The 26,660-nt window shown below is 37.5% G+C and overlaps 6 protein-coding genes across 6 annotated transcripts in view; 5 read left to right on the top strand and 1 right to left on the bottom strand.

Annotated features, from left to right (window-relative positions):
• Positions 1-632: 632 nt before the first annotated feature.
• Positions 633-1,700, top strand: LOC140303165 (odorant receptor 131-2-like). Its single transcript, XM_072381810.1, has 2 exons — positions 633-788; positions 921-1,700. Exons 1-2 carry the CDS (start codon positions 633-635, stop codon positions 1,698-1,700), a joined length of 936 nt encoding a protein of 311 aa, XP_072237911.1.
• Positions 1,701-3,584: 1,884 nt separating this feature from the next.
• dennd6aa (DENN/MADD domain containing 6Aa) overlaps positions 3,585-26,660 on the bottom strand; it is a 271,486-nt gene continuing 248,410 nt past the window's right edge. Inside the window, exon 20 of the transcript XR_011915167.1 lies at positions 3,585-3,595. The gene's annotated coding sequence lies outside the window, so the exon portion shown is untranslated. The remainder of the gene's footprint in view (positions 3,596-26,660) is intronic.
• Positions 6,976-8,046, top strand: LOC140303137 (odorant receptor 131-2-like). The gene is made up of 2 exons (XM_072381770.1): positions 6,976-7,131; positions 7,264-8,046. The coding sequence occupies exons 1-2, from the start codon at positions 6,976-6,978 to the stop codon at positions 8,044-8,046; spliced, it is 939 nt and encodes a 312-aa protein (XP_072237871.1).
• Positions 12,835-14,401, top strand: LOC140303113 (odorant receptor 131-2-like). Its single transcript, XM_072381739.1, has 2 exons — positions 12,835-12,966; positions 13,631-14,401. The coding sequence occupies exons 1-2, from the start codon at positions 12,835-12,837 to the stop codon at positions 14,399-14,401; spliced, it is 903 nt and encodes a 300-aa protein (XP_072237840.1).
• Positions 21,520-23,052, top strand: LOC140303094 (odorant receptor 131-2-like). Its single transcript, XM_072381715.1, has 2 exons — positions 21,520-21,645; positions 22,240-23,052. Exon 2 carries the CDS (start codon positions 22,279-22,281, stop codon positions 23,050-23,052), a length of 774 nt encoding a protein of 257 aa, XP_072237816.1. The 5' UTR covers positions 21,520-21,645; positions 22,240-22,278.
• Positions 24,617-26,604, top strand: LOC140303073 (odorant receptor 131-2-like). The gene is made up of 4 exons (XM_072381680.1): positions 24,617-24,729; positions 25,089-25,227; positions 25,577-26,002; positions 26,347-26,604. Exons 1-4 carry the CDS (start codon positions 24,659-24,661, stop codon positions 26,602-26,604), a joined length of 894 nt encoding a protein of 297 aa, XP_072237781.1. The 5' UTR covers positions 24,617-24,658.

The following is a 26,660-nucleotide window of genomic DNA, read 5'->3' as shown; positions in this document are numbered from 1 at the left end:
GCAACAACTAACTCACATACTGCTGCCTTGATGTTGTCACCATCGTGACTTTTTGACAAAAAACTTGTTCTAATGCTGATTTATGGGGATGAAAAAGCTTGAAAGTGGTTTGATTTTCGACAGCTAGATCACCACAGAACAACGTAACGATATCTAGTTTAGTATGTGTTTGAACCTCCCTCTGCTGTATTCCTATTTCTGTAGAGGAACACAGTACAGGGACACAGCTTACCTTCACAGATCACAGTGTTTCTCGCATTTTCTATGCAAACTGCTATCACCAACCTAGTTTGTAAATACTATTTTATATACCTGAGTAAACACAGAAAACACAAGTCTAATTACCTCCAGAAAACTGAATAATAAACAGGCAGGATGTCACAATGACATCACTTATAGATTATGCATCAAGATGGTCAATATAAAGGCATGAGCCATGCTTTGCTCGTTTCCTGACTGGTCAAAGTGGAGTCTGAAGTGATCTTCCTGAGGTGGGAAAGCCCTTTGTGTTTCTTTTCCACTCTTCCACATTACAGCTGGTAGAGCATTTTGTTGTTTAGCTCTTTTATGTGAAGTTTAGGTTTTTTGGCAGTTGTTAGAATAAGAATGTTTTCTCTTCAAAGATTTGCTCCATGAATTCCTCATCTTATGGCTTCAACGTGTCGAGCAGTGTGAGGTATCGAGACTTTGTGAACTCAGCTGTGACCAACAATGTGATCGTCCTGGCTCTTGGCCTCACAATTAATTACATCAATGGCACACTGATTCACACTTTCAGAAAACACCAGGTAAGAAGTTATTGTAATTCTTCATGTTCTTAACAAATCATCATTGTAGTGAAACTAGTTATCATCATGTGTAGTCTGTGGATTAAACTAAGTGGATAAATGCACTCAAAAGTGTTTTTCTCTCTCTTTCAGGTATTTTATGTGAATCCTCGTTACATCCTTTTCATCCATCTAGTGTCTAATGATATGATCCAGCTCAATGCAACTATCAGCCTGTTTATTTTAAGTTATGTCAATAAGATCAATGCTTCCATCTGTTGCTTTATTGTTACCTTTGCTGTCTTCACCACCCTCAACACTCCCTTAAATTTAGCTGTGATGGCTGTTGAGTGCTACATAGCTGTTTGTTTACCACTGCGACACCCTCAGCTCTGTACCATCAAAAGAACATATATTTTGATAGGTTGTATTTGGGCTTTTAGTGCAGTGTCAATTTTGACAGACGTCTTTATTATTTTAGCAACAGAGCCTGCACGTTTGTTTTATTCCACAATATTTTGTGAGAGGGATAATTTGTTCAGACACCCAATAAGTTTAGAAAAGAGAGATGTTTCTTACCTAATTTATCTCAGTGCAGTTTGGCTCACCCTCCTCTACACCTACTTCAGGATCTTCTTTGCAGCTAAAGCTGCTAATTCAGTAGATGGAAATATAAAGAAAGCCAGGAACACAATCCTGCTCCATGGTTTCCAGCTACTGTTGAGTATGTTAACTTTTATAACCCACCTTCTAAAAAACACTTTCAGAAAATGGTTCCCTAAATATTATATGAATGTACTCTTTGCATTCTATATCATTGTCCAGATTCTCCCCAGGTTTGTCAGTCCAATTGTGTACGGGCTTCGAGACAAGATATTTAAACAGTACTTGAGAAAGCATCTGCTGTGTACTAAGAGAAAAGGAATACCATAGCTTTCGGTGAATTTCACGCAACTGTACAAGATATCAAACCACAACATCAAAACAGAAAACATCTGAATGAAATGGAACAGGAAAAAGTGATTTTTCATTTTTCTTCCCATTAGCTTGATTTAATCTAGTAATATACACCCATTTCTTTAATTCTGGCCTCTTTTTTTTTTGTAAAATGCAAAGACGACCTCCAGCCTGCTAACAACTGCATATGAAAATCTCTTAATGGTTTGTAAACAATGTTTCTCAGTGAAATATTGTAATGGATTTGGATATGTCTTATTCTACCATTCATAATATCATTAAACAATTCAAGAAATCTGGAGGATATTCAGTGCTTTGAAGGCAAAGAGCGCAAGTCTAAGCTGGACACCCGTCATCTCCATAAGCTATTGATAAATAATTTTTCATTAGTATCTGACATAACTACATGGGCAAGGGATTGATTTTTTTTAAGCATTACAATAGTGAGTTTCAATCACAGTTGCTACCTAAAACTTTGATGTGCAAAAAAGAAGCCTTACATTGACCTTGTCCAGAAGCTCTGGGCTCAGAGGTGCCTTGGATGGGCTGTTACACAGTGGAAGGATGTATTGTAATTGGATGAATTAGTATTCCCCCGTTTTTGTGATTGAATGTTGTAGATAGACAAGAGTTGAGTGCAAATAGATTTTGAGAGTTTTTTGTGTGCTGGTATAATGAGGACACCATAATGGAATTCTTATTTAGCACCACAGGTACAGCAGTTTACATATTCCCTGCATTAGCAACTAAGATGGCTTTTTAATGACTAACATCTTGTTACTTTAGTACAGACTGCAGGCTTCTGATGTGGACTACATGTTCATCCCTGAAAACATCCTTTCTTGCAGTCTCCACTTTTCAGAAATAACCTCCATGTTATGTTTCTGTCCTCTACTTTCTGAACTGTGGTAAGTCATATTATAAACAACTAGAAATTAACAAGACTGACATTAACATGTAATTAATGAGGCAACATTGGGAATGGAGGAGATAAAGAGTGCAACAAACAGATGGGACATCATAAGAAAACCGAACAAGTAAAATTTAGGAGGGTATCAGAAAGATGAGACACGAAGTTCACAGTTTGCCTCAGTTCAAAATCATCTCTCATCATACCATAGGAGTGGTAAACAGTTAAGCATGTAACTGTCATCAGTGTCAAAGCTCTAATTTGTTCTCTGTTTTACTTTACATTAAACGTGATAACGAAGATTAATGAGAACTCAGATTGTATGCATTGTGCACTGATTTTGACTGGACTGGACAGTGTTGTGATAAGATTGCCACCTTTCATGTGGGTGACCTGGGTTTGAATCCTGACACCCCTGCATGAAAGGCTCCACCTCCAGTAGGGGTCCTTAGGCAAGACCCCTTACACTACCTGCCTACATGGGACATATTTTGGTTTGTCAAAGCTTTTTAGAAATGACTGTTGCAGGGAAATCCAGATTTCTGAGATGGGCTGGGTTAGGACTCCTTAACAGATCCAAAAAATGAACAATGAGTTGCCAACAACAATGAATCTCTGATTCGACAAATTAATAAGTAACCGATTACTTCAGTTGCAAAAAAATAAGAATAATAAATAACGGTAATGTGAGTACGCTAACGTGTTCATTTATAACATGTTACTCCTAACACTGGTGGCCCATGGGCTGTATTTTTTGCTGCAGTACTTTCCCCAGAATCAGATCATATTGAGGCAGTCTGACTACATTAAAAACAACTCTTTTCTACTTGACTAACACTTATCTCCGTGACGGCCATAAAGTGCTCCTTTAAAAAAATTTTTTTTTTAAAAGATTGTCTGAAAAGGTGATCTAGTGGCATCAGCACTAATTTGACAACAGTGTAACCCAATGAGCATTTCTCTCATAATGATGTTTTGATTCAGTTTGTTTATGAATACAGAGGTGGGGCCTTTTTTTATACATACTGTGTCTATGTAGAGAGAAAAATGTTCTGTATTAATAAAACTATTAACTCTGAGAACTAACTTCCGTGGCAGCTAAGTCACATACTGCTACCCTGAAGTTATCACATTACCCCTTTTTTAACAAAAAATGTTCTAGAGTTGGTTAGGGGGTGGTGAAAGACTCATTTTTAACGGAGAGCCGACAGAATTGATGAAATATGCTCATGTCTGTGCGCTCTGGTTAGAAGGCAAGCAGCAGCATTCTGGACTAGCTAAAGGCATAAAGGGAAGCATGGCTAACCCCAACATTAAGAGCATTATAGTAGCCCAGATGAGTCATGATAAAAGCATGAATCACATTTTCCAAGTCTTGCCATGTCAGAACAGGCTTTAGCTTTGCTATTCGCCTTAATTAAAATAAGCTTTTCTGTACAACGATGCAGATTTGCTCGTTAAATTTAAAAATCAGTTCATAATCACTCTAAAATTTGTAAAAATATTTTTAGGGGAACCAAGATTAAAAAGTGGATCTAAAAGTGGGATTAAGACGGGTGGCATCAAAGGTACCACTTGGACCAAACTAAATTTATGTTTTCTTTTCTTTAAAACCAAAGAGTTTAATGACTTTCACGCTTTGATGTCATTGAGGAATTCATTAAAGACACAAAGCCTTGGATTACTGAAAATTCTCTAATCCTAAATTCTGACAAAACTGAAGTTGTTGCCTTCGGACCAGAGCACTTCAGGAAGAAACCATCTAGCTGTATCCTAACTCTATAGATGGCATTTCCGTGACTTCTGGTACTACAGTGCCTTGGACTTTTTTTTTTTTTTTTTTACCAGAATCTATCCTCTGATGCACAAGATGAGACATGTTTCTAGGACATGTTTTCAATATTCTTCGTAATACTGCCGAAATTAAGAATGTCGTGTCTAAGAGTCCACCCATCCATACATCCATTGCCATCCACTTATTCGAGGTCGGGTAGAGAAGGCAAAGGTTCAGGAGAGAAACCCAGACATCCCTCTCCCCAGCTGCTCCTGAGGGATTCTGAGGCATTTCCACCCTCCTGGAGGTGCAAGTTAGTGGATAGTGTAGTGGGACTGGACAGTGTGATTAGATGATGTATGATTGCCATCTTTCGTGTGGGAGACCTGGGATCAAATCCCCTGCATGACAGGTACTACCTCCAGTAGGGGTCCTGCCTACCTGCCTACCTGTAAGTCGCTTTGCATAAAAGTGTCTGCCAAATGCATGAATTGAAGATAAATTGAAGATCTCACAGACTTTGCCAACATGGGCATTGAAGTCCCCCAGAAACCCCGGTCCATAATGCCACCTCCACACCTTTCCTCCTGCAACTTACAGAGGTGCTCCCTGGAGAGAACTCTAACACGTGCTTGTGACTCACCTCTCTTCATGGGCAACTACCTCGTACAAGTACGAGTGTTCAGGAGTTTGGTAAGGTATCTAGGTCACTCCATCTCACTAGTGGCTTTCTCTGCCAGCGAAGTGACATCCCACATCCCTCGAGTCATGTCACAGGGATCGGCACACTTGGGCTCCATCCTTTGCCTGCCACCAATCTCCAGCCAAAGCTCGGCCACCAAGCAAAATTAGAATTAAAGGAAGAGCCCTCATTAACTTCTGTCTCTTTCTCAGCAGGTGTTATGGGGTTTCTTGTCCCCCCTTTCCTGTCCTCTCAAACCCCAGCTGGTCAAGGTGAATGGCCATCCTCCCTTAGTCTGGTTCTGCCAGACGTTTCTCCCTATTAAAATGGAGTTTTTTCTTTCCACAGTCACCTCATGCATGTTCAGGATGGAAGATTGGATTGAATGAAGTAAAGTTTTGGTGCAATCTGTTGGTTTCCTTAAATAAGCCACTTTCTTTGAATTGTTTTTGTATATATGAATTGGACTCATTTGAAATTTAATAAATTGGATTTGATTAGATCATGTTTGGGTTACAATCAATCAATAGATTACATCTTTGAAGTGCCTTAAGATTACTTTTGTTGTGATTTTGCGCAATATAAATAAAACTGAATTGAATTGAATAACATTAATTTGTGGACAGTGGGAGGAATCCAAAGAGAGGCCATGCATGCATGGAGAGAACATACAAAGTCCACACAGAAAGGCCCTTGCCACTATTCGATCCAGGAAACTTATTGCTGTGTTCTGATAGTGCTCAACACAACACCACTGTGCTGCCACCTTTGCAAAAGCACACTTATTCTGAGTTTTTAGTACAAGAAATGTGATTCTAAAGTAAACTGAGTAAACTGAGTAGGCTGCTTTGCTGACCGCCTCAGATACTCAGATATATATATGTATATCTGTATTTCTGGTTAACACATATATTTGTGGCCTTCAAACAGCCTCCTACAAGTCAGACTGAGTTTATGATATTTGAGAAAAAAACTGCAATGCAAAACAACTTTTCATACATGGCGTTACAAAAAAGGAAGTACATAAGAATAAGAATTGCTTTGTTTTGGCGCTCTGTTGCTAAATCCGTCATAATGCACCAGTGATTCTACAGTGAACCTGTAAGCTCAAACTAAACAGTGCATATAATCAGAAACTTTGCTTATAAATGTCCCTAAATCCTGTACATTTTTGCTTTAAAAACTACAGGTGGTTTCATTTTTAGTCGTCTTTGATATGAAGTAATCTTAATTCTTAATAATATATATTTTTTTGCTCATGTTCATTTTGTCACAGAAATTTATAGGGGAAATATGGTCATAGAGGTGCAATACTGAGGTAAAAAAGAAAAAAGAATCTGTCACCAATCGATGATCTCATTACCTACAGAAAACTGAATAATGGGAAGGCAGGATATCACAGTGACGTCACATTCAGCAGGGCTTATGCATCCAGTTGATCTATATAAACACATCAGCCATGCTAATTTTCTGACAAGTCAAAGTGGAGTCTCAAGTGATCTTCCTGAGGTAGGAAAACCCTTCCACATTACAGCTATGACACTATGTTAGTGCTTTTTCTGTTTTTTTAATTTTTTTTTTTTATGAAAATGTAATGTTTAAGAACAGAGGTTTTCTACAATTTTTAAAATAACAAGTTTTCCTTGTATTTCCCTACCCCCTCTATCTCTGCACCTTATCTTCTGTACTTCCCTTTGTGCCTGCACTCTATCTCTACTCTCTCACCTCTGACAGAGTCTGATTAGTGGGTTCCTGCTATTCCTATTCCTATATTCTATGTGTTAGCTTTTATATAGCTTGTTATATCTTCATTTGTAAGTCGCTTTGGATAAAAGCGTCTGCTAAATACATAAACATAAACATTTTCTGTACGAAGATTAGCTCCATGAACTCCTCATCTTATGGCTACAACGTGTCGAGCAGTCTGACTTATCGAGACTCCGTGAGCACAGCTGTGGCCAAAAATGTGATCGTCCTGGCTCTTGGCCTCACTATTAACTACATCAATGGCACACTGATTCACACTTTCAGAAAACACCAGGTAGGAATTTACTGTAATTCTTCATGTTGTTGATGAATCTGCATGGTAGTGAAACTAGTTATCATCATGTGTAGTCTGTGGAAGGAACCAAATGGATCAATTAAAGAAAAAGTGTTTTTCTCTCTCTTTCAGGTATTTTACGTGAATCCTCGTTACATCCTGTTCATCCATCTGGTGTTGAACGATATGATCCAGCTCACTGCAGCTATCAGCCTGTTTGTCTCAAGTTATGTCTTCTATAGGATCAATGCTTCCCTCTGCTGCTTCATTATTACCTTTACTGTCTTCACCTCCCTCAACACTCCCTTAAATTTAGCTGTGATGGCTGTTGAGTGCTACATAGCTGTTTGTTTACCACTGCGACACCCTCAGCTCTGTACCATCAAAAGAACATATATTTTGATAGGTTGTGTTTGGGCTTTTAGTGCAGTGTCAGTTTTGACAGACGTCTTTGTCATTCTAGCAACAGAGCCTGTACGCTTATTTTACTCCACAATATATTGTGAGAGGGATAATTTGTTCAGACACCCAATAAGTTTAGAAAAGAGAGATGTTTCTTACCTAATTTATCTCAGTGGAGTTTGGCTCACCCTCCTCTACACCTACTTCAGGATCTTCTTTGCAGCTAAAGCTGCTAATTCAGTAGATGGAAATATAAAGAAAGCCAGGAACACAATCCTGCTCCATGGTTTCCAGCTACTGTTGAGTATGCAAACTTTTCTCGGTCACATTTTAAACAACACTTTCAGGAAATGGTTCCCTAAACATTACATACAAGTACTCTTTGTTTGGTACATCATCATTCAGATTCTGCCCAGGTTTGTCAGTCCAGTTGTTTACGGGTTTCGAGATAAGACATTTAAACAGTACTTGAGAAAGTATCTGCTGTGTACCATGAGAAAAGGAATACCATAGCTTTCAGTAAAATGGATACTGCTGTATGAAATATGAAACAACAACATCAAATCCGTAATAATCTGAATGAAACGGAACAGTAAAAAAGACAGTGATTCCTTAATTTACTTTCATTCTATTGCAGAAAATATATGTCAAAATATGTCATTTTATTAGTATAATAGGAAGAAGACCTCCAGCCTGTCGACAGCTGCATAATAAAATAATCATTTAGTTGTTAAAAACAATGTTTCTCAAAGAAAGATTGCAATGGGTTTGGATATCTCTTCATCTACCATGCATGATATCATTAAACAATTCAAGAATTCAATTCAAGCTTGTATTTATACCCTTTGCAAAGCTCATTTACACTTCTGTGATGGAAGCACCAATACAGAAAGGCACAATGAGGATTTTAGAGCAACATGGTGAAGAGGAGGGTGCGGTAACGTGAGGCTTGCCAGCAGTTCTGACCTATCCTCAACAGTGGACGTGTGAGGAATTCTCTCCACTTTTCAGAAATAACCTCCATGTTATGTTTCTGTCCTCTACTTTCTGAACTGTGGTAAGTCATATTATAAACAACTAGAAATTAACAAGACTGACATTAACATGTAATTAATGAGGCAACATTGGGAATGGAGGAGATAAAGACTGCAACAAACAAATGGGACATCATAAGAAAACTGAACAGATAAAGAAGAGGAGGGTATCAGAAAGACAAGACACAAAATTCACAGTTTACCACAGTTCAAAAATCATCTCTCATCACACTGTTGGAGCAGCATACAGTTAAGCATGCAACTGTTGTCATTGTCAAAGCTCTAATTTGTTCTTTGTTTTACTTACTCCGATTGTATGCATCATAATGCTGCAACTGTTGCAGGAAAATCCAAAGATTTTTGGGCTGGGCTGGGTTAGGACTCCTCCCATAAAAGATCCAAACAATGTCCTTGAAGACATATTAAATAAATGCCAACAGCAATGAATCTCTTATTTGACAAAGCAAAATGTAACTGATTACTTCAATAGCAAAACTTGCATGTTACATTAATAGTTACGAGAAATAAAGGTAATATAGAACTCTAACATGTTAATTTATTACACATTAGTCCTAACACTGGTGGCTCACTGGCTGTATTTCTTGCTGCAGTATTTCCCCCAGAATTAGATCATACTTGAGGTAGTCTGATTACATTAAAAGCACAACTTTTCCTACTTCACTGACAATTGTGTCTGAGACAGACTGTTGTCTAAGGGGTCTGAAAGTTGATCATCTAGTATCATTTGACAACAGTGTAATCCAACAAGCATCCCTCTCATACATGATGTTTTGATTCAGTGTGTTAGTGAACATGGAGGTGAACCTCGGCAGCCATATCAAGTCAGTTATGCAGTCAGCCTACTGTCACCTAAAGAATATTCATGAATTATGGTATGTCAGAATGATTTAACAAAGCTGGTCCGTGCATTTATCTTCAGTAGACCTGATTACTGTTAGAGTGCATTTACTGGTCTCACTAAAAGATCAATCAGACAGCTGCAGGGGATTCAGAACGCAGCTGCTTGAATCCTCACTAAGACCAGAAAGGTGGATAATATCACTCTAGTTCTGAGGTCTCTACAGAGTCTAGCTCATTGTCCATCAAATAACTGATTTTAAAATGTTACTGTTGCTCTAAAAATCTTTAAATAGTTTGTAGTTTTCAAACTACATCTCAGATATTCTGGTACATTATGAACCTATAAGACTTTTGCCTTCTGTCCCCAGAGTTAGAACTAAACATGAAGAAGCTTCTGTAACATTTTATATACTATCAATGTGGAACTAAGTCCCAGATTATTGCAGGTCTGTATCAACTCCAGCTTTATTTAAATAAAACCTTTAGACTTTTCTGTTTACTACTACATTTGATTCAAATGCATTGCACTTTGAACTTTCCCTGTGCTGTACTTTTTTAAACTGTAAATTTTGTTTTAATTCTTTTATATTCTATATAAAGCTTTTACTCACCTTTTTGTTGAATTGTGCTGCATGAATAAATTTACCTTGCCTTGCCTTTCAACAACAGTCTGTTTGTTAATATTCAGCAACATAATATCAACACCAACTATTGTTTCCAAATGATGAATTGCTGTATCTGATCTGCTGAGTGGTGGACGGAGGAAGCTTCAATTCAAAAACTTCACCTGCTGTTTGATTGTTCACCAGTAAAGCGATAGGTGTCATTGCGCAAGGGTGTAGTGTCTCGCATGTGGAGCCTCTGTCGTGAGCCATGTGTTTTGAATTGTTTTTATGGTAGTGGTACTGCGACTGCTAACAATGGTATCTGAAGCAGAGCCACAATACTTTAAACCCAACAAACATGAGCTACACAAATCCCTGAGTCAGCCGGATGGAAAAGTATGATAGAACTGTCTATATTTGGGTGTCATCCTTGAATCAGTGTCTCTCATATTCTGCCGCTGCACCAGAGTGCAATGATCAGTTTCTTTCAGAGGGTGGCTGAGCTCAGCCTTAGAGATAGGGAAAGTAGCATGAGCATCTGTGGTAACTGGAAATAGAGCTAATGCTCCTCTGAATCAAAATGAACCAGCTGAGGTCATTCAGGTATCTGATTAGGATGCTTCCTGGTCACCATCCTTTTGAGTTTAGAAGGATTATACATCTTTTCTGATCTAGGAACATTTCAGGATCCCCCAGAAGGAGCTGGGGATGGATGTTCAGGTTTCTCTCCTGGACCAGTAGCCCACTGTGACATGACTTCAGATAATATTAATACAGCTTTTTACAATAGGAGGCACATTCTGAAAAAGCAGTTTGAGTAGCTCTCTGAGGGTTGCTGGAACTGGGAGCTCCCCAAAGGTGGTTGTTGGACAAGTCTAAGTCATTAAATTTCTCTGTCACATATCAGCTGCATATCACCAATCACTGCACACTTATCTAGTCTCGATTTATCACCATACAGTTATGTCACAGATGGTTCCCTTCTGTTGGAAAAGTCCTTACACTAAGCTAAAAAGAGATCCTTTATGGGCAGTTCAACCATACAGAGTAGGCCTCTGTTCCCGATGTGTGAAAAGAAAAATGAAGGAAAATTCCCTCCTTTACTTATAAGAACTATGAAAAGGTTATTGCTTTCCAAAAGCACCTAATAATGTGACAGTAACCTAACATGTTGGCCTCCCGTCTCAAGAAACATGCTTCAGACTTTACATAAAACACCAGTCCATGTAAACCCTGTCACTCTGCAACTACCACTGAATAATAAAAAATAATAATGCTGTTCATTTGTGCTGAGCTGATCTACACATTCTACACTCAAGTCTTGTGACAAAAATAAAATAATTTCCATCGAGCACGTAATAAATTCATTAACTTCTAACCTAAATACCTCTGCTCACTCTCAGCAGTCTCACACACAACAACACAAACACTTTATTTACACCCCTTTGCTGTCTTTAGTCCCATGACCTTTGCACGCAGTAACTATATATTGAGACACATGGAGGACTCCTCACTTGTTTGTAACATTGTCATATGTGACCAACACCAGGTAAGAGTCTCTTCTTTGTTTTATTCTCTGTGCACAGATAGATGAAATGTTATCTTGCGGCCAGTTTGTACTGCTTTGACCTTTTCTGTGAATACACATTTATGGTATCAATAAGAATTAAGCAATGATTATAGAACAATAATTTTTCTGATTAACGTGGTTTCAATCTTGATACTTTTATTGTTATCAAATGTGAATAACAGCTGTGTTTGGAATTCTCACTCTTATCTTCATCACTTTAAACTGTTTTTTAGTTGTTTCTGTTGTGGATATCCATCATAACAGCAAACAATAAAACTATCACAGTAGATGTTTTTAAATGAAGTATTAGTAAAACACAAAGAGTAATTTATACATATAGTAAAGTATACAACCTGCTTTGTTTCAGGGTACTGATATTATTCTATCATTAATGCCATCACAGATGTGTGTGCTTCAGTGCCATAACAAATGAAAGTGCTTTAAACATCTTCTTTATCACCGTCTTTGAACACCTGTTGCATATCAATACCTCTTCAATGAAAAACAATAATTATTCTTTTTACCTTAAAGTGAAGCAAACTTTGTTGAAAATTGTTGAAAAAGTAGTACATTTTATCATCATTTTGGTGATAATCTGCATGCAAAAAACAGACTGTGCTGTGTGAAAAATGCTCATCTATGTCACAGAAGCGAACGCATGTATTGTCACAACATTGATGAACTTATTCATTTAAAAAAGGGGCATTAGAGAACAAAACAGCTTGAAAGAAACACTGCCATTTATTTGAGGAATTTCTTGAAACTTTCCAGGAATTTGTTGTCGATGGCCTTTATAGAAAGATACAAAGATTTCACAACGTTAATGTCAAGAGTTGATGACTTCTTATAGTCACTCTTTTCTGGAGGAGATTAAACTGTCACCAAATGTAGACATTTTTAAATCCAGGTTAAAAACATTTCTTTTCTCATGCGTCTATGCATGAAATCTGCACAGTATCTTTTAACTTATCTAGACTGTTGCTTGTTTTTATTCATTTTAATCATTTTATCTCTTTCTATTTATATTCTTTTACATATTCTAATGCTTTTTCCGCTCCCTGCTGCAATGCTTTTCATTTTATGTAAAACACTTTGAATTGTTTTGTACATGAAATGTGCTATATAAATAAATTTGACTTTGACTTTTTCTTTTTTCTGTTCTAACATGCCTTTGTTCCTCCCCTGTGTGGCAGACCATGTTAGATGACTCGAGAAGCTTCTGAACACTGGCATGAATGTCTCAACAACTATCAGTCGGGACTCCCAAGGCATAGCAATACTTAAGAATGCGATTACGGTCGTCCTCACACTCTCCGTCATCTATATCAATGGCACCCTAGTGCACACATTCAGAAAACATCAGGTCTGAATTCTGTCAATCATACAAATAAGTTTTGTTGTGTTCATGCAGTAGTTTGGACTCCCTCATCTGACATTTCTGTTGCTGTGCAGAAGTGACAAAAAGATTATCTGTTTTTCCTGTTGAGGTTGAATATAATACATTTAGTATTTAGTATTACATTTAGTATTTATTTGTTTGCAAGATTGCGTTTTTATCTTTTACATTTACAGTTTTAGAATTAGAAAGGTAAGAGGTCTTTGAAGGGCAAAACCCACAGCGTGCAGTAGGGCCAGTGAGGATTGTGAGATCTTTTTAGGATTATTGTACCGTTATAGCAGCTATCCAACTCTCATTTTTATTTCTTAACAGTGTGTGTGTTGTCCAGCATTTGTCACAATCTTAGTTAAACAGCTATTCCATCTACCAGTGAAATGGCTGCTAAAAGGGTGGGATGAAGATTGCAGATTGTTGCAAGGTTTTAAGCATCAGTATATCTATAAAGATCTGAATTTCTCTTAGGTTTTCCCAAATATATTTCTGAACAAGCCTTAAAGGCCTGAGACTTTAGTAAAAGTTACCATAGAACTCAAAGCTCCAAAATGTATCGTTATATATTCATCTGAAATCAGTTCAACAATTTACATGTATGTTTCTTAATTCTTGTATAACCTTGTCCTCCCTTCAGATTTTCAACATGAACCCACGTTACATCCTCTACATCCATCTGGTAATCAATGACATCATCATGTTATTATTGTATGTGGTTCTTCAAGTCCTGAGTTACATCTTGTTCACTCTTCATGTGTCATTTTGCCTTATTATGCTAATGATTGCTATAGTGTCAAGTCTAAATAATCCCTTAACACTTGCTGCTATGGCGGCAGAGTGTTACCTGGCTATATGCTTTCCTCTCCACCACCCCCGCATCTGTACAGTCAAGAAAACTTATATCACGATTGCTGTGATATGGACACTAAGTTCACTTACAATCATACCAGACCTGTTTGTAGTCTTGGCCACAAAACCTATGGATTTTTTCACTACCAGGATTTTTTGCCTGCGAGCACGTATTTTCACAAACCCCGAGCTTCATGAGAAACAAGAAATCTCCAACATTCTGTTTTTAGTCTTTGTTTGGGTCAGTCTTTTCTATACATACTTCAGGATCCTTTTCGCTGCACAGGCAGCTTCTACAAACGCCAAGAAAGCGAGGAATACCGTTCTGCTGCATGGTTTCCAGCTGCTGCTGTGTATGCTGAGTTATGTTCACAGTTTAACGATAGAAGGTCTGTCGAAATTCTTCCCTAAAGATTCTCTGATTATTCGCTACATAGTTTCAATACTTATTCAGATTCTGCCAAGACTTGTCAGTCCAGTTGTTTATGGTTTAAGAGACAAGACGTTCAGAAAGTACCTGAAAAATTATTACAAAAAAAAAGAAAAGATTCATCCATAGAAAACTCTAAAGAGACCTGAGTTATACATGATAAACAGTCATATGCATGACCAAGAAAAGACGTAAATCACCAAATATTTACATAAGAAAATATCTTTTTGATTTTCAAAATGGTTGACAAATAAATTGCTCAGGTTAGCCGGAGAATGAATTACCTATAAACTGCTTCAAATATTATCAAATATAACAAAAATGGGGCAATAGTGAGCTTATTAAAGAAGCAACCTCTGAAGACAATCTTTGCATAGACTCGATTATGTGAATTGGAAAAACTTATAATTGCATTGAAACAATGTCAGAAAACTGATTAAATTCAGTGACATTTTTTAAGTTATACCTCTTTGTTACACCCAGTGCATTATGTGCTTTTACACCCATTTTTCCCCATATTTATGAGATTTTACTGTAACCAACATACTCACTAATTCTCCTGTATGGACACAGGCTAAATATGTAATTTAGTTTTTTTTTATTTACAGGTTTTCATCAATTAAAGTTTTCTTTCCTCAGCGGAGTCCTATTGTTTTTTCTATAGTCTAGTGACTGTCTGCATGGCAACATATGGAGCGACACCTGCGAGCTGGTTCAGATGGGCAACTCAAGCTGCTCTGCTGCTTCCCGTGTGATCTGTATCACACTCTACATGCTCCTTATCAAACACACTCCTCCAATCTGCACAGTCGATTTAAGCTGCACAGCTCTCTGCATCATGTTTGCTACCACCTACAGCATACACTGCCTTCTTTTCAGCCCCACCTCTACCCCAGTATCCACCTGTGCATTAAATCATACATTTTGAAAAAAATGTAGAAACATTAACATGCGAGTTGTCTGACTGAACTAGAAATTAAACATAAAATGAATGCTTCCTGTTAGAATATTTGAATGTATCTTGAAATTAATTGTATTTCACAGGGTGATAACTGGGGCTGTTTCTGAAACTAAAACTCAAGTTTCATGTTTACTCGTGCTCAATCTATTCACGTCATTAAACATTAATTATGTCCGTAATACCAACCCCAAACCAAATAAGTATGTGTTGCAAAGACGAAATAGCTCAAATTTCAAATGTGTGTTTTAACCTTTACATCTGAGTACAAGCTGAACTGAAAAAGATAAAGTATAAGTTTGGGCTTTTAAGGAAGGGAGAAGGGATGCTGCTATAAATGATAGCAGTGTGACTGATTTACAACATAAGGTTGGTGTTATGATGTTTGTTGTCACCTCTTTCCTCTCCTCTCAAACCCCTGCTGGTCGAGGTGAATTCCTGACTTCCTGGTTCTGGTTCTGATGGAGGTGTCATCCTGTTAAAAGGGAGTTTTTATCTTTCCACAATCACTTTGTGCACGCTCAGGACGGGGGATTGGATCGAAGATAAGTTTCCTAACCAGGCTACTTTTATTTTTTTAATTTACTCTGTATGTACTGGACTAATTTGGAATTTAATTTGAGTGCAATTGTTCCAAAACAAATTGGATTCTAATTGGCTTGAATGTTTGAAGTGACTTGAGATGACATGTGTTAAATAAAACTGAATTGAACTGTTCCTGGTTAGAGACATCCATGCACATATATGCATGTACAACATGAGCAAGGAACAGGAGAACCCAGCAACTCTGTATTTAGTGTATTTTGGTTGCATGAAAAGAAAATGTCAGAGGTTTAGTTAAATAAATCAACCATCGGTTGGCCATGCTGCTGCACCAGACTCGTTTCTCTCAGACAAATATATCAGCTGTCTGGCTGTCTGTGTTGTGCTTTTTGTTGTCCTTCATGATTTTGAGAATAAGGTTGAAAGAGCCTCAATCTTAAGCCTCACCATTTTTATTCTAATGTATGGGAGTACCAAAGTCCCCCCAATCATTTTTAAACAATTTCATTCAAGCAATACAGCAATTAAAAATTCTATATTTATTTTCAATATCTGAATGTATGTCATAGAAACAGAAAATACTACAATGTGAGTTTTTCCCTATATAGTAACGTCCTCGTATCCATCCAGGTAGACCCAATGACAACAAAACTCAAGCTTGTTGTCACTGGGTCCATCTCATTTTTAGCAGAACTGTTCCTTTAAGACACACATATACCAAAATGGAAATGCACACATCTAAATACACTCAAAAATAATCAAACACATCTCATCTCTTCACCTATATAAACTTTTCAGTCTCACAAGCTTGGTAGAATTTGGAATCCAACTGGGTAGGTACAGTGTTTTCACATTGGACTGATAATTCTACAATATGGATTGCAAATTACTGTTATTGGACATTTCTTATTACGTATACCAATGTCAATCACATGTATTATTTATTATTTATTCACTTCCTTTTTTAATGATTTATAATAATCATTTATCCAAGTGATTTATTAGTGCATTTGTCACCGTGAGCATAAAAGCATAAGGTGTACCAAAGTGTGTTATCTGTTAATCAAACACTTGGATTTGTTCAACGGAGGCAGATCTTCTAAAGTCCCACACTGTCTTCTTGACATCACTCTGATACAGGTTCATCTATCCATAACACCTTTTTCTAGATTTCAACAGGTACCTTTTCAATACTTTTTCTCAAACTGTAATTTGTTTGTGTGGCTAACTGGTGTTTGTTGTTGCATGTTGCAGTGTACCTGTTTGTGTTCATGAAGTCTTCTGCGGATTGTATTCTCTGACATAGACACACCCGCCTCCTGAGGACTGTTTATGATCTGTTGAACAGGTGTTTAAGGAATTTTCTTTACCATAGTGAGGATTCATCAAACGTCTTCCTTGGCCTACCAGTCCCTTTGCGATTGCAGAGCTCTTCAGTGCAGCCTTTCTTACAGCTGGTTTTGGTAATCCTAAGTTTGTTGTCTCTGAAGGTTCTTTTTTCTATTTTTTCAGCCTCATAACAGCTACACTGATATTCACTGGCACACCTTCTCTGCTCATTTTGAACAATGGCAACTACAGCCTCGGCATTATAGAAGGAAGCCTCAGCATCTTATCCCTTCACCGATGAATCAATGAAACACACCTGAGTAATCACACTGTGAAGCCAGTTGTCCTACATTATGGTGCCCTGAAATGAGGGAGGATATGGATAAAAAAGTGTTGTAAATTCTACATGGTGGAACTGAAATGTATGAAAATTAATATAAATTAAAGTCTGAAATGTGCACTTGAATTACATCTGCATTTTTTATTTAGAACACTACACTGAGGAGCAGAGGGGGAACTCTTTGATTGTTTGTATCCTTCATTTTCGTAGCTGCAATGCAAACATAACACGATTAGCTTATTTTAATGTGACGTTAAAGGGCTTGCAATAGGCAAGCTGCTACTAGAGCGCCCTCTTATGGATGTCAAGACAACCTACTTCTATTTCTGAGCTGAGACAGCTTTCCCTACAGCCTACAGTCTGAAGCAAATACAAACAGTATGTATTTTTTTAGAATGGAATATCCAAGTTTCTCCAAGTTTTAACACATATTTTAACTTTGAAGAAAAAGTGACAGCCTAAGTCTAGGTGTGCACTGACGTAGATGACATAAATGACTTCATATGGATTATGACAAGGAATTTGATTCTAAAATACTTGAATTGTACTGTATCTTTGAAGTGAATTTAAATGACATTTGTTTTAATTTTGTGCTGTACAAATAAATTCTATTCAATTTAGTTGAATATGTTTGAAGGCCCCACTGATCCAAAAGTGTAAACTGGAAATGCTGGACAGACATGCACCCATCAAGATGACAGCTTTCACCAGAAGATTTCTGTTTTTTTCAGGAGCACTACATCAGCATGTAGACACAAACGTGTGCGTTTGACTGGCCTGCCTGAAGTCCAGATCGATCTCCTGTTGAAAACGTATCAAACATCATGGACAGGAGAATCAGACAAAAACAACCATGGACTGTTGAGCAGCTGAAACCTTGTACTCAGCAAGAATTGACACAGATATTCTCTGAAAAACTGCAACTATTAGTTTCCTCAGTTCCCAAATGACAAAAGCATTAGTTGATTAAAATGAAGACTGATGTAACACAACATTACATTTTACATTTCTTTAGCATAATAACGTCATATTTGAATGTTTTTGGAAAATCTTTGTGTGTAGTGTCAAAAATGCCCAAGTCAAAGAGATGACTGAGGCAGATAGTGATTTTGGACTCTAAAATGTGTTCTGATAGGCTGAGGACATAGGCAACAAGGCAGGGTGATGCAGCAGTGGTAGGAGAGTAATGTTAGGCAGATATCACAAAAAATGACTTAGGAAATTATGCTATTAGGCTAACGATTTCTGAATATTTTCCAAATATAGTGACGTTGCTTAGTGAACGCTTTGAAAATCATTATAGGTTTAATAAAGAAACTTTCCAACTCTTCTTGAAATGGAGCTTGTAATATCGGCCAGTCCAGAAAATTTCATCATTTAATCACTTGTAAGTTGGTCTGGAAATTTTCAGAAGTTCAAAAGCTAGAAATCATGTGTGCCAGACATATCCGTGGGTAAAAAGGAAACGGGGGAAAAATACTGTTCTCTAGCCGTCTTCATTACAAACAGAAACCATCTTCTCCATCATAATTATCATCATCATTTTTTCCCCACAGTGATGAACACTAGTCTTTATAAAGGCTCTGCAGCTCTCTGCTGTGTGCATCTTACCTGAAGTCAGGTAAGTAAACAGAGTGGAGAGGCAGGAAATCAACTTTTGAAGGTCTAAATTTGGATATAGTCAGTTTAATACTTTACAATGTCGTGCTCCTGTAGTGTGAAGAATACTGATTGCACTGCAAAGCGATGGCAAAGCACTTGTGGTGCAACATTCAGCTGAAACTTTGTTTTAATACCATTCACACTCTTTTTCAGGAGGCAAGATTTGCAGTTTTTCACAGTTTAACATTGAGTTTGTTTAAGATTGTGTTTACTGTACTGATAAAGTAGGGATAAAGTAACACTTGAGTGTATTTTCTGAGAATTTGAACATTTTCAGGAGTAAATAATAGACAAATATTATCTTTATTTATTAGTGAGACCAAACTAAAGTCCAACCAATCTCAAACATTGTATTTTTCAAAAGACATGAATATGTTGAATGTATTCAGATAGATTTATTAAACTGATTATGCTAATTAATATAAGAGTAATTCTTCCACACCTTTTTTTCAGGTCTTGCTGAAGTATGAGCTGGTCAGTGGGCCTCAGAAGCAACATGACTTTCCCTTATCAGGTTTGTTGAAGCAATCGAATGCCATGAAATTAATGTTCATATCACTAAAAACTCTTTTTTATTCAATTTTATTTCATTCCTGATGTAAACACAATATATTTACTATCATTTGATTGTGAACTCCACTTATTAAGTCTGTTGTAGCAATTTAACATGAGCCCTTTAAGCAAGAAAATGACTGAATGTGTCTGAAAATATTGTACAAATTCTGTTCCAGCAAAATCTTCAGATTCACAAAAGTCAGTAAGCTAAAGAGGGCTGCAGTAACTGATTATTTAAGTAATGAATGTTCTAGCAATTGCGATTAGAAATACTTGAGTGTTATCGAAGAGTTGTTCAAAAGTAATAAAAAGTCAGGTCTGTTAAAATATACCACAGATTCCTTTCCTCCTCAGAAAATGCAACAAATTTACTTGTTAAACTGCATACATATGTTAAAAGTACCGTTTATATATGTATAAAACCCTTTGTATTTTCAGAAAAAATAGCAGCCCACAGTATGTGTGTATATATGCATTTTCTATAAATATCCACACTGATAATATAACTCCAGTCATTGTCAGCAGTGTCTTATCTTTGCTCTCATATTGTGTATTTTCATGCAACTTAATAACGCAACTCATTTCTAGTTTTTTCTGTGTATCTTGTCAGACGAGGTCAGAAATATAAATATAATCTGATAAAATCACCTTCATCACATATTTTTGATTTGTCATGTAAAATGACTGAGTGTGTTTGTTCACTTAAAGGTGAACGAGAAAAATAGTGTGGTTGTGCTAACAGGGAGGTTCTGGCAACAGTTTTCAATGCAATTTAGCCACAGTTTGTCCAACATTTTTGTTTTTTCTAAGTTTCCAAGTTGTCAACACTGAGGAGAAGTTGTGTGCAACCAGAGTTCTGCTTGTTTCTGGGGAAAGACTTCATAGTGGAAAATGCATCAGATCATATCAGTATAAATAGTATGGTCTTTTTTTTTAACACATTTTTTCACCCAAATATACCACCCAGCCCTTACCACAATTAATGTATGATCTTAACTAGCTAAATAATAACATGAAACATCGCCTTGTGTTGGATCTGATCTGTGGATTGAATGCACAGAATGGACCCAGAAAGTCACTTATGCTGAATAATTAACTTACTGCTATTGTGCTAAGCTACTTGTTTTCACAATGGACAAAGTTCACAGTATTTTCACTTTTCTTTTGTTTGAAATGGTCCAAAACTTTAGGTAATTTACTTTTTTCTTTGATTTTGCTCCTCTTTTTTCAGTTTCCCTCCCTGATTTTGTCACACATGTAAGCACATTGTTGGTATTTATTCATGAATGTGAAACACGGTGACCTCTGAGCAGTGCACTGTCAGGTGGATTAAATGAAGTATTGAAACAAGTAATTAGATTTTTTAAGCGGATTCTCCCTTATCTTTGTTGATGTCAGTGCGTAGAATTTCATCTGTATGAACATGGACTGATATGTGAATCTATCTGGAATGGTGGAAAGGGACCGTTTATGTCCGTTAGTGCTAATTTTTTAAGTTAAATAAGTGTCACCAAATATAAGTTTGCAAGAAAAACAGATATATTTGTATTATCTCACCATTTGTGAAACATTTGTTTTAAGCCAAATCCTGATATTTTCTCGACCTTTAATAGAAATGACAAGACGGGGGATGAGGAAAAAAGGCTGTTGTCTGAAGTGAAAACTTTTCATCTATTATCATCTCTGCAATCTCCTCATGCCAAATTGTTTTTACTCGTCAAATATCATATATTACAAATATTGCATGTGTCAGTGGTTTGAGGAAAAGTAAAACCTTCCCCCTTATTTACTTTAGCAGAATGACTGATTAAACAATGTGAGGGAACATCTGAATGTAATTTACCTTTTCTTCTGTCTGCTTCTGTCAAGCTCACCATCAGAGACACTTACACGACAGCTTTTGTGAAGAACCTGATTGTGGTTCTGGTCTGGCTCATCCTCACTTACACCAACAGCAGCTTGGTTGTCACCTTTTTCAAACATCAGGTACTTAAAGAGCTTTTTAAAAAGCTAAAGATTTCATTTATCAATTTTATTTTTATTTCTATCTCAATATTCTTCAAAACTGAATATGTTTGCAGAGTAATTCAATTAATTAATGCTAATTAATGCAGAGCATTAATGCGATTTAAAGTGTTTAACATGATATTTGGGAAATGGAATTTTTCATTACTTTACTCTCTAAATAAGCATACTTGAACATAATAATAAATATTTTTTAGTAAATACAGTACTTAAAACATTTTTAATATTTGGGATTTCGTGTAAACATTTTGATTGAGGGACACAGAATTTTAAATACAGCAAAAGTATGTTTACTCATACATCAGTAAAAGACTAACAAATAATTTATCACTAATTGTTTGATCAGGTAATTCAGACATTTCAGCTTACCACATTATCTGCACCTTTTATAATTAAATAAGCCTGATCACATGGAAAAAAGCAATCACACAACATGTGTTGATAAGAAGATTAGCTGAAATGACTGTAAATCATTTATTTTTGGGGTGATCACTGATGTCGTTCCAACTGTTTTCTTCATGCATCACTGATCATTTTACTCCCCTCTTCCACCAGACTTTCTATGAAGACCCTCGTTACATTCTCTTCATCCACATGGTGATTAATGACGCCATCCAGCTGACTGTCACCATCACACTTTTTGTCCTCAGCTACATTTTCTTCAAGATTAACGTTGCTTTCTGCTGCTTCTTTATCCTGGTGGCAGTCTTCACCACCAGAAACACACCGGTCAACTTGGCTAGCATGGCCATTGAGCGCTACATTGCCATTTGTGAACCTTTACGGTACAATGAAATCTGCACCGTGAAGAGGACTTACATGGTCATCGGGTTGATTTGGTTTATTTGTGTGGCCCCAGATATAACAGATCTGTTTGTGACGCTGGCCACCGAGTCCCCGAGCTTCTTTCAAGAGTCAGTGTTCTGCTTGCGTCAGAATGTGTTCAAAGAACCAATCCTGGCATACAAAAGGCAAGCTTTTGATATAATCTATTTCTCCTGTGTCTTTCTTACTCTGGTCTTCACTTACCTAAAGATCCTGTTTGCAGCCAGGGCCCTCTCAACAGAGAAGGCATCTGCTCAGAAAGCCAGGAACACCATCCTCCTCCACGGGGCCCAGCTGGCCATGTGCATGCTCTCCTACATCTCACCCAGTGTGGAGATCGTTCTGCGCATTATCTTTCCAGGACGAATTCTAGAGATCAGATATGCAAACTACCTGATCGTCTACATTCTGCCTCGGTTCCTGAGCCCAATCATCTATGGTGTCAGAGACAAAAAGTTCAGGAAGTACCTCAGGATGTACCTTCTGAGCTACAGGTGCAAGGAAACAGTGAAGAAAGTGGTTCCTGTCAGCAAAGAAAACTAGTTTAAATGAAGGTGCAAGACTGTTGCAAATTAGAGTCCATTTGATTGTGAATGCAAATGAAATAAATATCAAACTAAAATAAAACAATGTGTACAGAAACTGCAGTCTGATAAGTTGCAAAAAGACTAATATTTTATAAATGTGACTTCAAATAATATCAAAGCTATAAGTTTTGTTTTAAATAATTAATGCAAAAGCATCTGTTTTCACACGGGAGCAAAGAAAAGCTAAACTCTGTGCTACAGTCAGTCCACATACCAACCTGAAGCTGCCACAGTAAGCAGAACAAACAAACACATCTCCATCTCATGCAGGACTCTCACTTCACGAATGTTTGTGTCGGTTTGGTGTCATTCGGTCAGTTATGACACTCTCAATGCAGAGTTGTTATAGTATAAAATGTTATCATCGCACCACAGCTTGACATCAACCAAGAAAGCATTTTCTGACTGCTATGAAGAAGATCAAAATGTACCCATTAAATCAGCATTCTTTTGTGTTCTTCTTAACCTCAGTTCAAATCCATGTGCTCATTATAGGGAACCATAACATGACTTGTGACATCACAACCCTCAAACTATCCTTGGAAACAGCCTGATCAATACATAGTAAAGCATCCACTGAAACGACCTCGGCTTACTTATAAATGAGCCTGCAGGCTGGTGGTGGAGGCTGTTTACCGTCTCAGTAACTCAGCAGGTGAGACCTCTGTTATCATTTTACTGTCTGTGACTAAATCATTTTTATGTAAAAGCTTTTGAACACAGCTGTTATATTAATAATTATAAGGCACCGTTTTCCTCCTTTTTGTTTTCTTTCGGAAAGTTTGACAGTGTGTTACATTGTAAACTATTTTTATAATGTTTTATCTGCATTGATTAGACGAAACTCTGGAATATGTGATTCTGCATGTAGAAACAAGTGAAACAAGATAATCATTTGATATAATAACATGTGGTACAATGTTTGTTTTGTCTGATGCATCTCTTATTTCTATCAAAGACCACGGCATGAATATTATGTATTTAAACACATGCATACGGTAAAACTATTGAGTTGTATTACAGTACTGCAGTACAACTAACATAGAGCTATGAGTCAAAAATCGAATTCAAGTGTTCGTTTTTTTTATGACTGAACTCTGTTTGATAGATATAAACAGATTTATTATAACATGTCAGTATACTTTGTTTGTTCTTTACTGACAGAATTAAAAAAACAAAGAAAAATAACTTTTGTACCAATCTACATGCATTACAGCATCTGGCAAAAGATATTAATCAATACATATGTACAATGAAAAGGCATTCTCTTAAAAAATACTCTGTGTCCAAACTTTTCAAAAGATTTCTAGTGCAATGTGTTATCACACATTCAGAATAGGTGCATAATGATGCACCCATTAAATATTTCTGTCTTCGTAATTATTGTAATTCCATAACGACTACGCATCAGATTTAATCAGTGTGTCCTCTTAGATAACGAGGAGGAGATGTTGGTGATGAACTCCACCTCCTTCCTGCTGAGTAACACCAGCTCTATTCAGACAGGGGGCTCAGCGGCTTCATCTAAAGACAGCTTCTCCAATGCCCTGACTAAGAACATTATGGCCATGTTAGTATGGCTGGCCCTCAGTGTCATCAACAGCAGCATGGTGCACACCTTTCTGCGACACAGGTACACAGAGCAACTGTATGACACACTGTACTCCTCACATGGTGCAGTGCAGCAAAACTCATATGTTAAACCTTATGGTGTTTGATATTATTGTAAATGTGGATATAAACAGCAGCGTGTAAAATATTCAAGCCAACTATATTTAAAATATTTTTTATTATTTTCCTCAACTTGAATCCAAACTAAAACATATAACCTAGTTTCATCTCCCTAAACTTCACTTTGCTGTAAGATTTGCCCGTAACAAAGTCAGTTTTTGAGAAAATTAATTAAATACTCGTTGGCTCTACATTATATGTAATCATAAACAAACATACAGGGTGTCTGTTTCTCTGTCAGTTCTTTATCTTTGACCCTAGTCTCTTCTACGAGAACCCCCGCTACATCATGTTCATCTGCATGGTGATCAATGATGCTCTGCAGCTTACCCTCATAACAGCTCTATATGTCGTCAGCTATATCTTCAGGAAGATCCCCGCCTCTGTCTGCTGCCCACTGGTGAGTCACGGGTGCAGGTAGTTTGATTTTGTCGAATAATTCTGCAATGTTTTTGCTTGCCAACTTTAGTTGCTCTACAATTTTAGGAAATGTTGAAACCTCCAGTTTTCCTCACATTAGTGTTAAAATATTTGAATATTCAATTCATGTATTAAAAAAAAATCCAATGCAGACAAAGGGAGGAAACTGGTTCACTGGACTGTCATGTGCACAGACTTTGACATTATGAATATAAAAAAATAAATACAGGTTGTGAAATTACCACATGTATGAAATTAAAGGTAGAACCATTGATTCATTTTTTAATATTCTGTTTGTTCATCTGACTCTCAAACTGCACTATCCTCAGATAATGACAGCGGTCTTCACCACCCGCTCCACCCCTCTCATCCTGGCTGGCATGGCTGTGGAGCGCTTCATCTCCATCTGCTTCCCCTTGCACTACAGCCAGATGTGCACAGTCCCCCGCACCTTCACCTTAATCTGCATCATTCTCATCCTCTCCGCCACACCTCCCATCACAGACCTCCTCATCACCATTGTCAAGGAGCCTCTGAGTTTTTTCCACACCACCCTTTTCTGTGACCACTCGTTTCTGTTTCGCGACCCGTCCATCTATTACAAGAACTGCGTGTTTGACGGGACATACCTTTCCTTTGTGGCCCTTACGCTGCTCTACACTTACTGCAAGATCATGCTGACGGCTCAAGCTGCCTCAGCGGGCCTGGCCTCAGTGAAGAGAGCCAGAAACACTGTGCTGCTTCACGGGGTGCAGGTGAGTAACAGGGTATCAGGTCCAAACTGATGGGGTCAAACATTTTGTTTTGTCTGACCAAAACCAACTCAGCCGTAATGATGAATGAATGTACTTCTTTAGCCCTTTTCTAGTTCAGCTGACCACTCAAAGCACTTTTACAGTCATGTATGCAACATTTTGTTAGCTTTCAATGCAAGGAGAGGACCCAAAATGTGCCTTTATTCATGTTCTTATTTTAATATTTCTAAAATTCTTTGTCTTTGCAATTTTTTTGTTAACATAAAAAAATAAATAGTTTTCTAAATGCTGAATGTTTCATTCGACTCCTAATCATTTCATTCTCCCCTGCAACACTGTTTCAGCTGCTGCTGTGCATGCTCGCCTTCGTGGTTCCCTCCCTCCAGGCTGCCCTAATCGCCCTCTTCCCTCAGCGGAGCCTGGACATCCGTTACATCTTTTTCTTGCTTGTCTACATTATCCCTCGTTTCCTGAGCCCTGTGATCTATGGTTTTCGGGATGAACAGTTTAGGAAGTTCTGGCTCCGGTACCTGTCCTGTCGGAGTCACAGGACCATTGGGGTCAGGACAGCACAACTGACAGTGGACCTGCAGGGGAAATAACTGTCTCGGACAACTTGGAAATCTCCACTCCACCTGAGTGCATGGGCTCCAAGCCC

This window comes from Leuresthes tenuis, unplaced genomic scaffold, assembly GCF_036924035.1.
Source record: "Leuresthes tenuis unplaced genomic scaffold, fLeuTen1.0.hap1 SCAF_3, whole genome shotgun sequence".
NCBI classification, from domain to species: Eukaryota; Metazoa; Chordata; class Actinopteri; order Atheriniformes; family Atherinopsidae; genus Leuresthes; species Leuresthes tenuis.
Note: the sequence above shows the minus strand (reverse complement) of the source record. Positions and strands in the feature narration are given on the sequence as shown.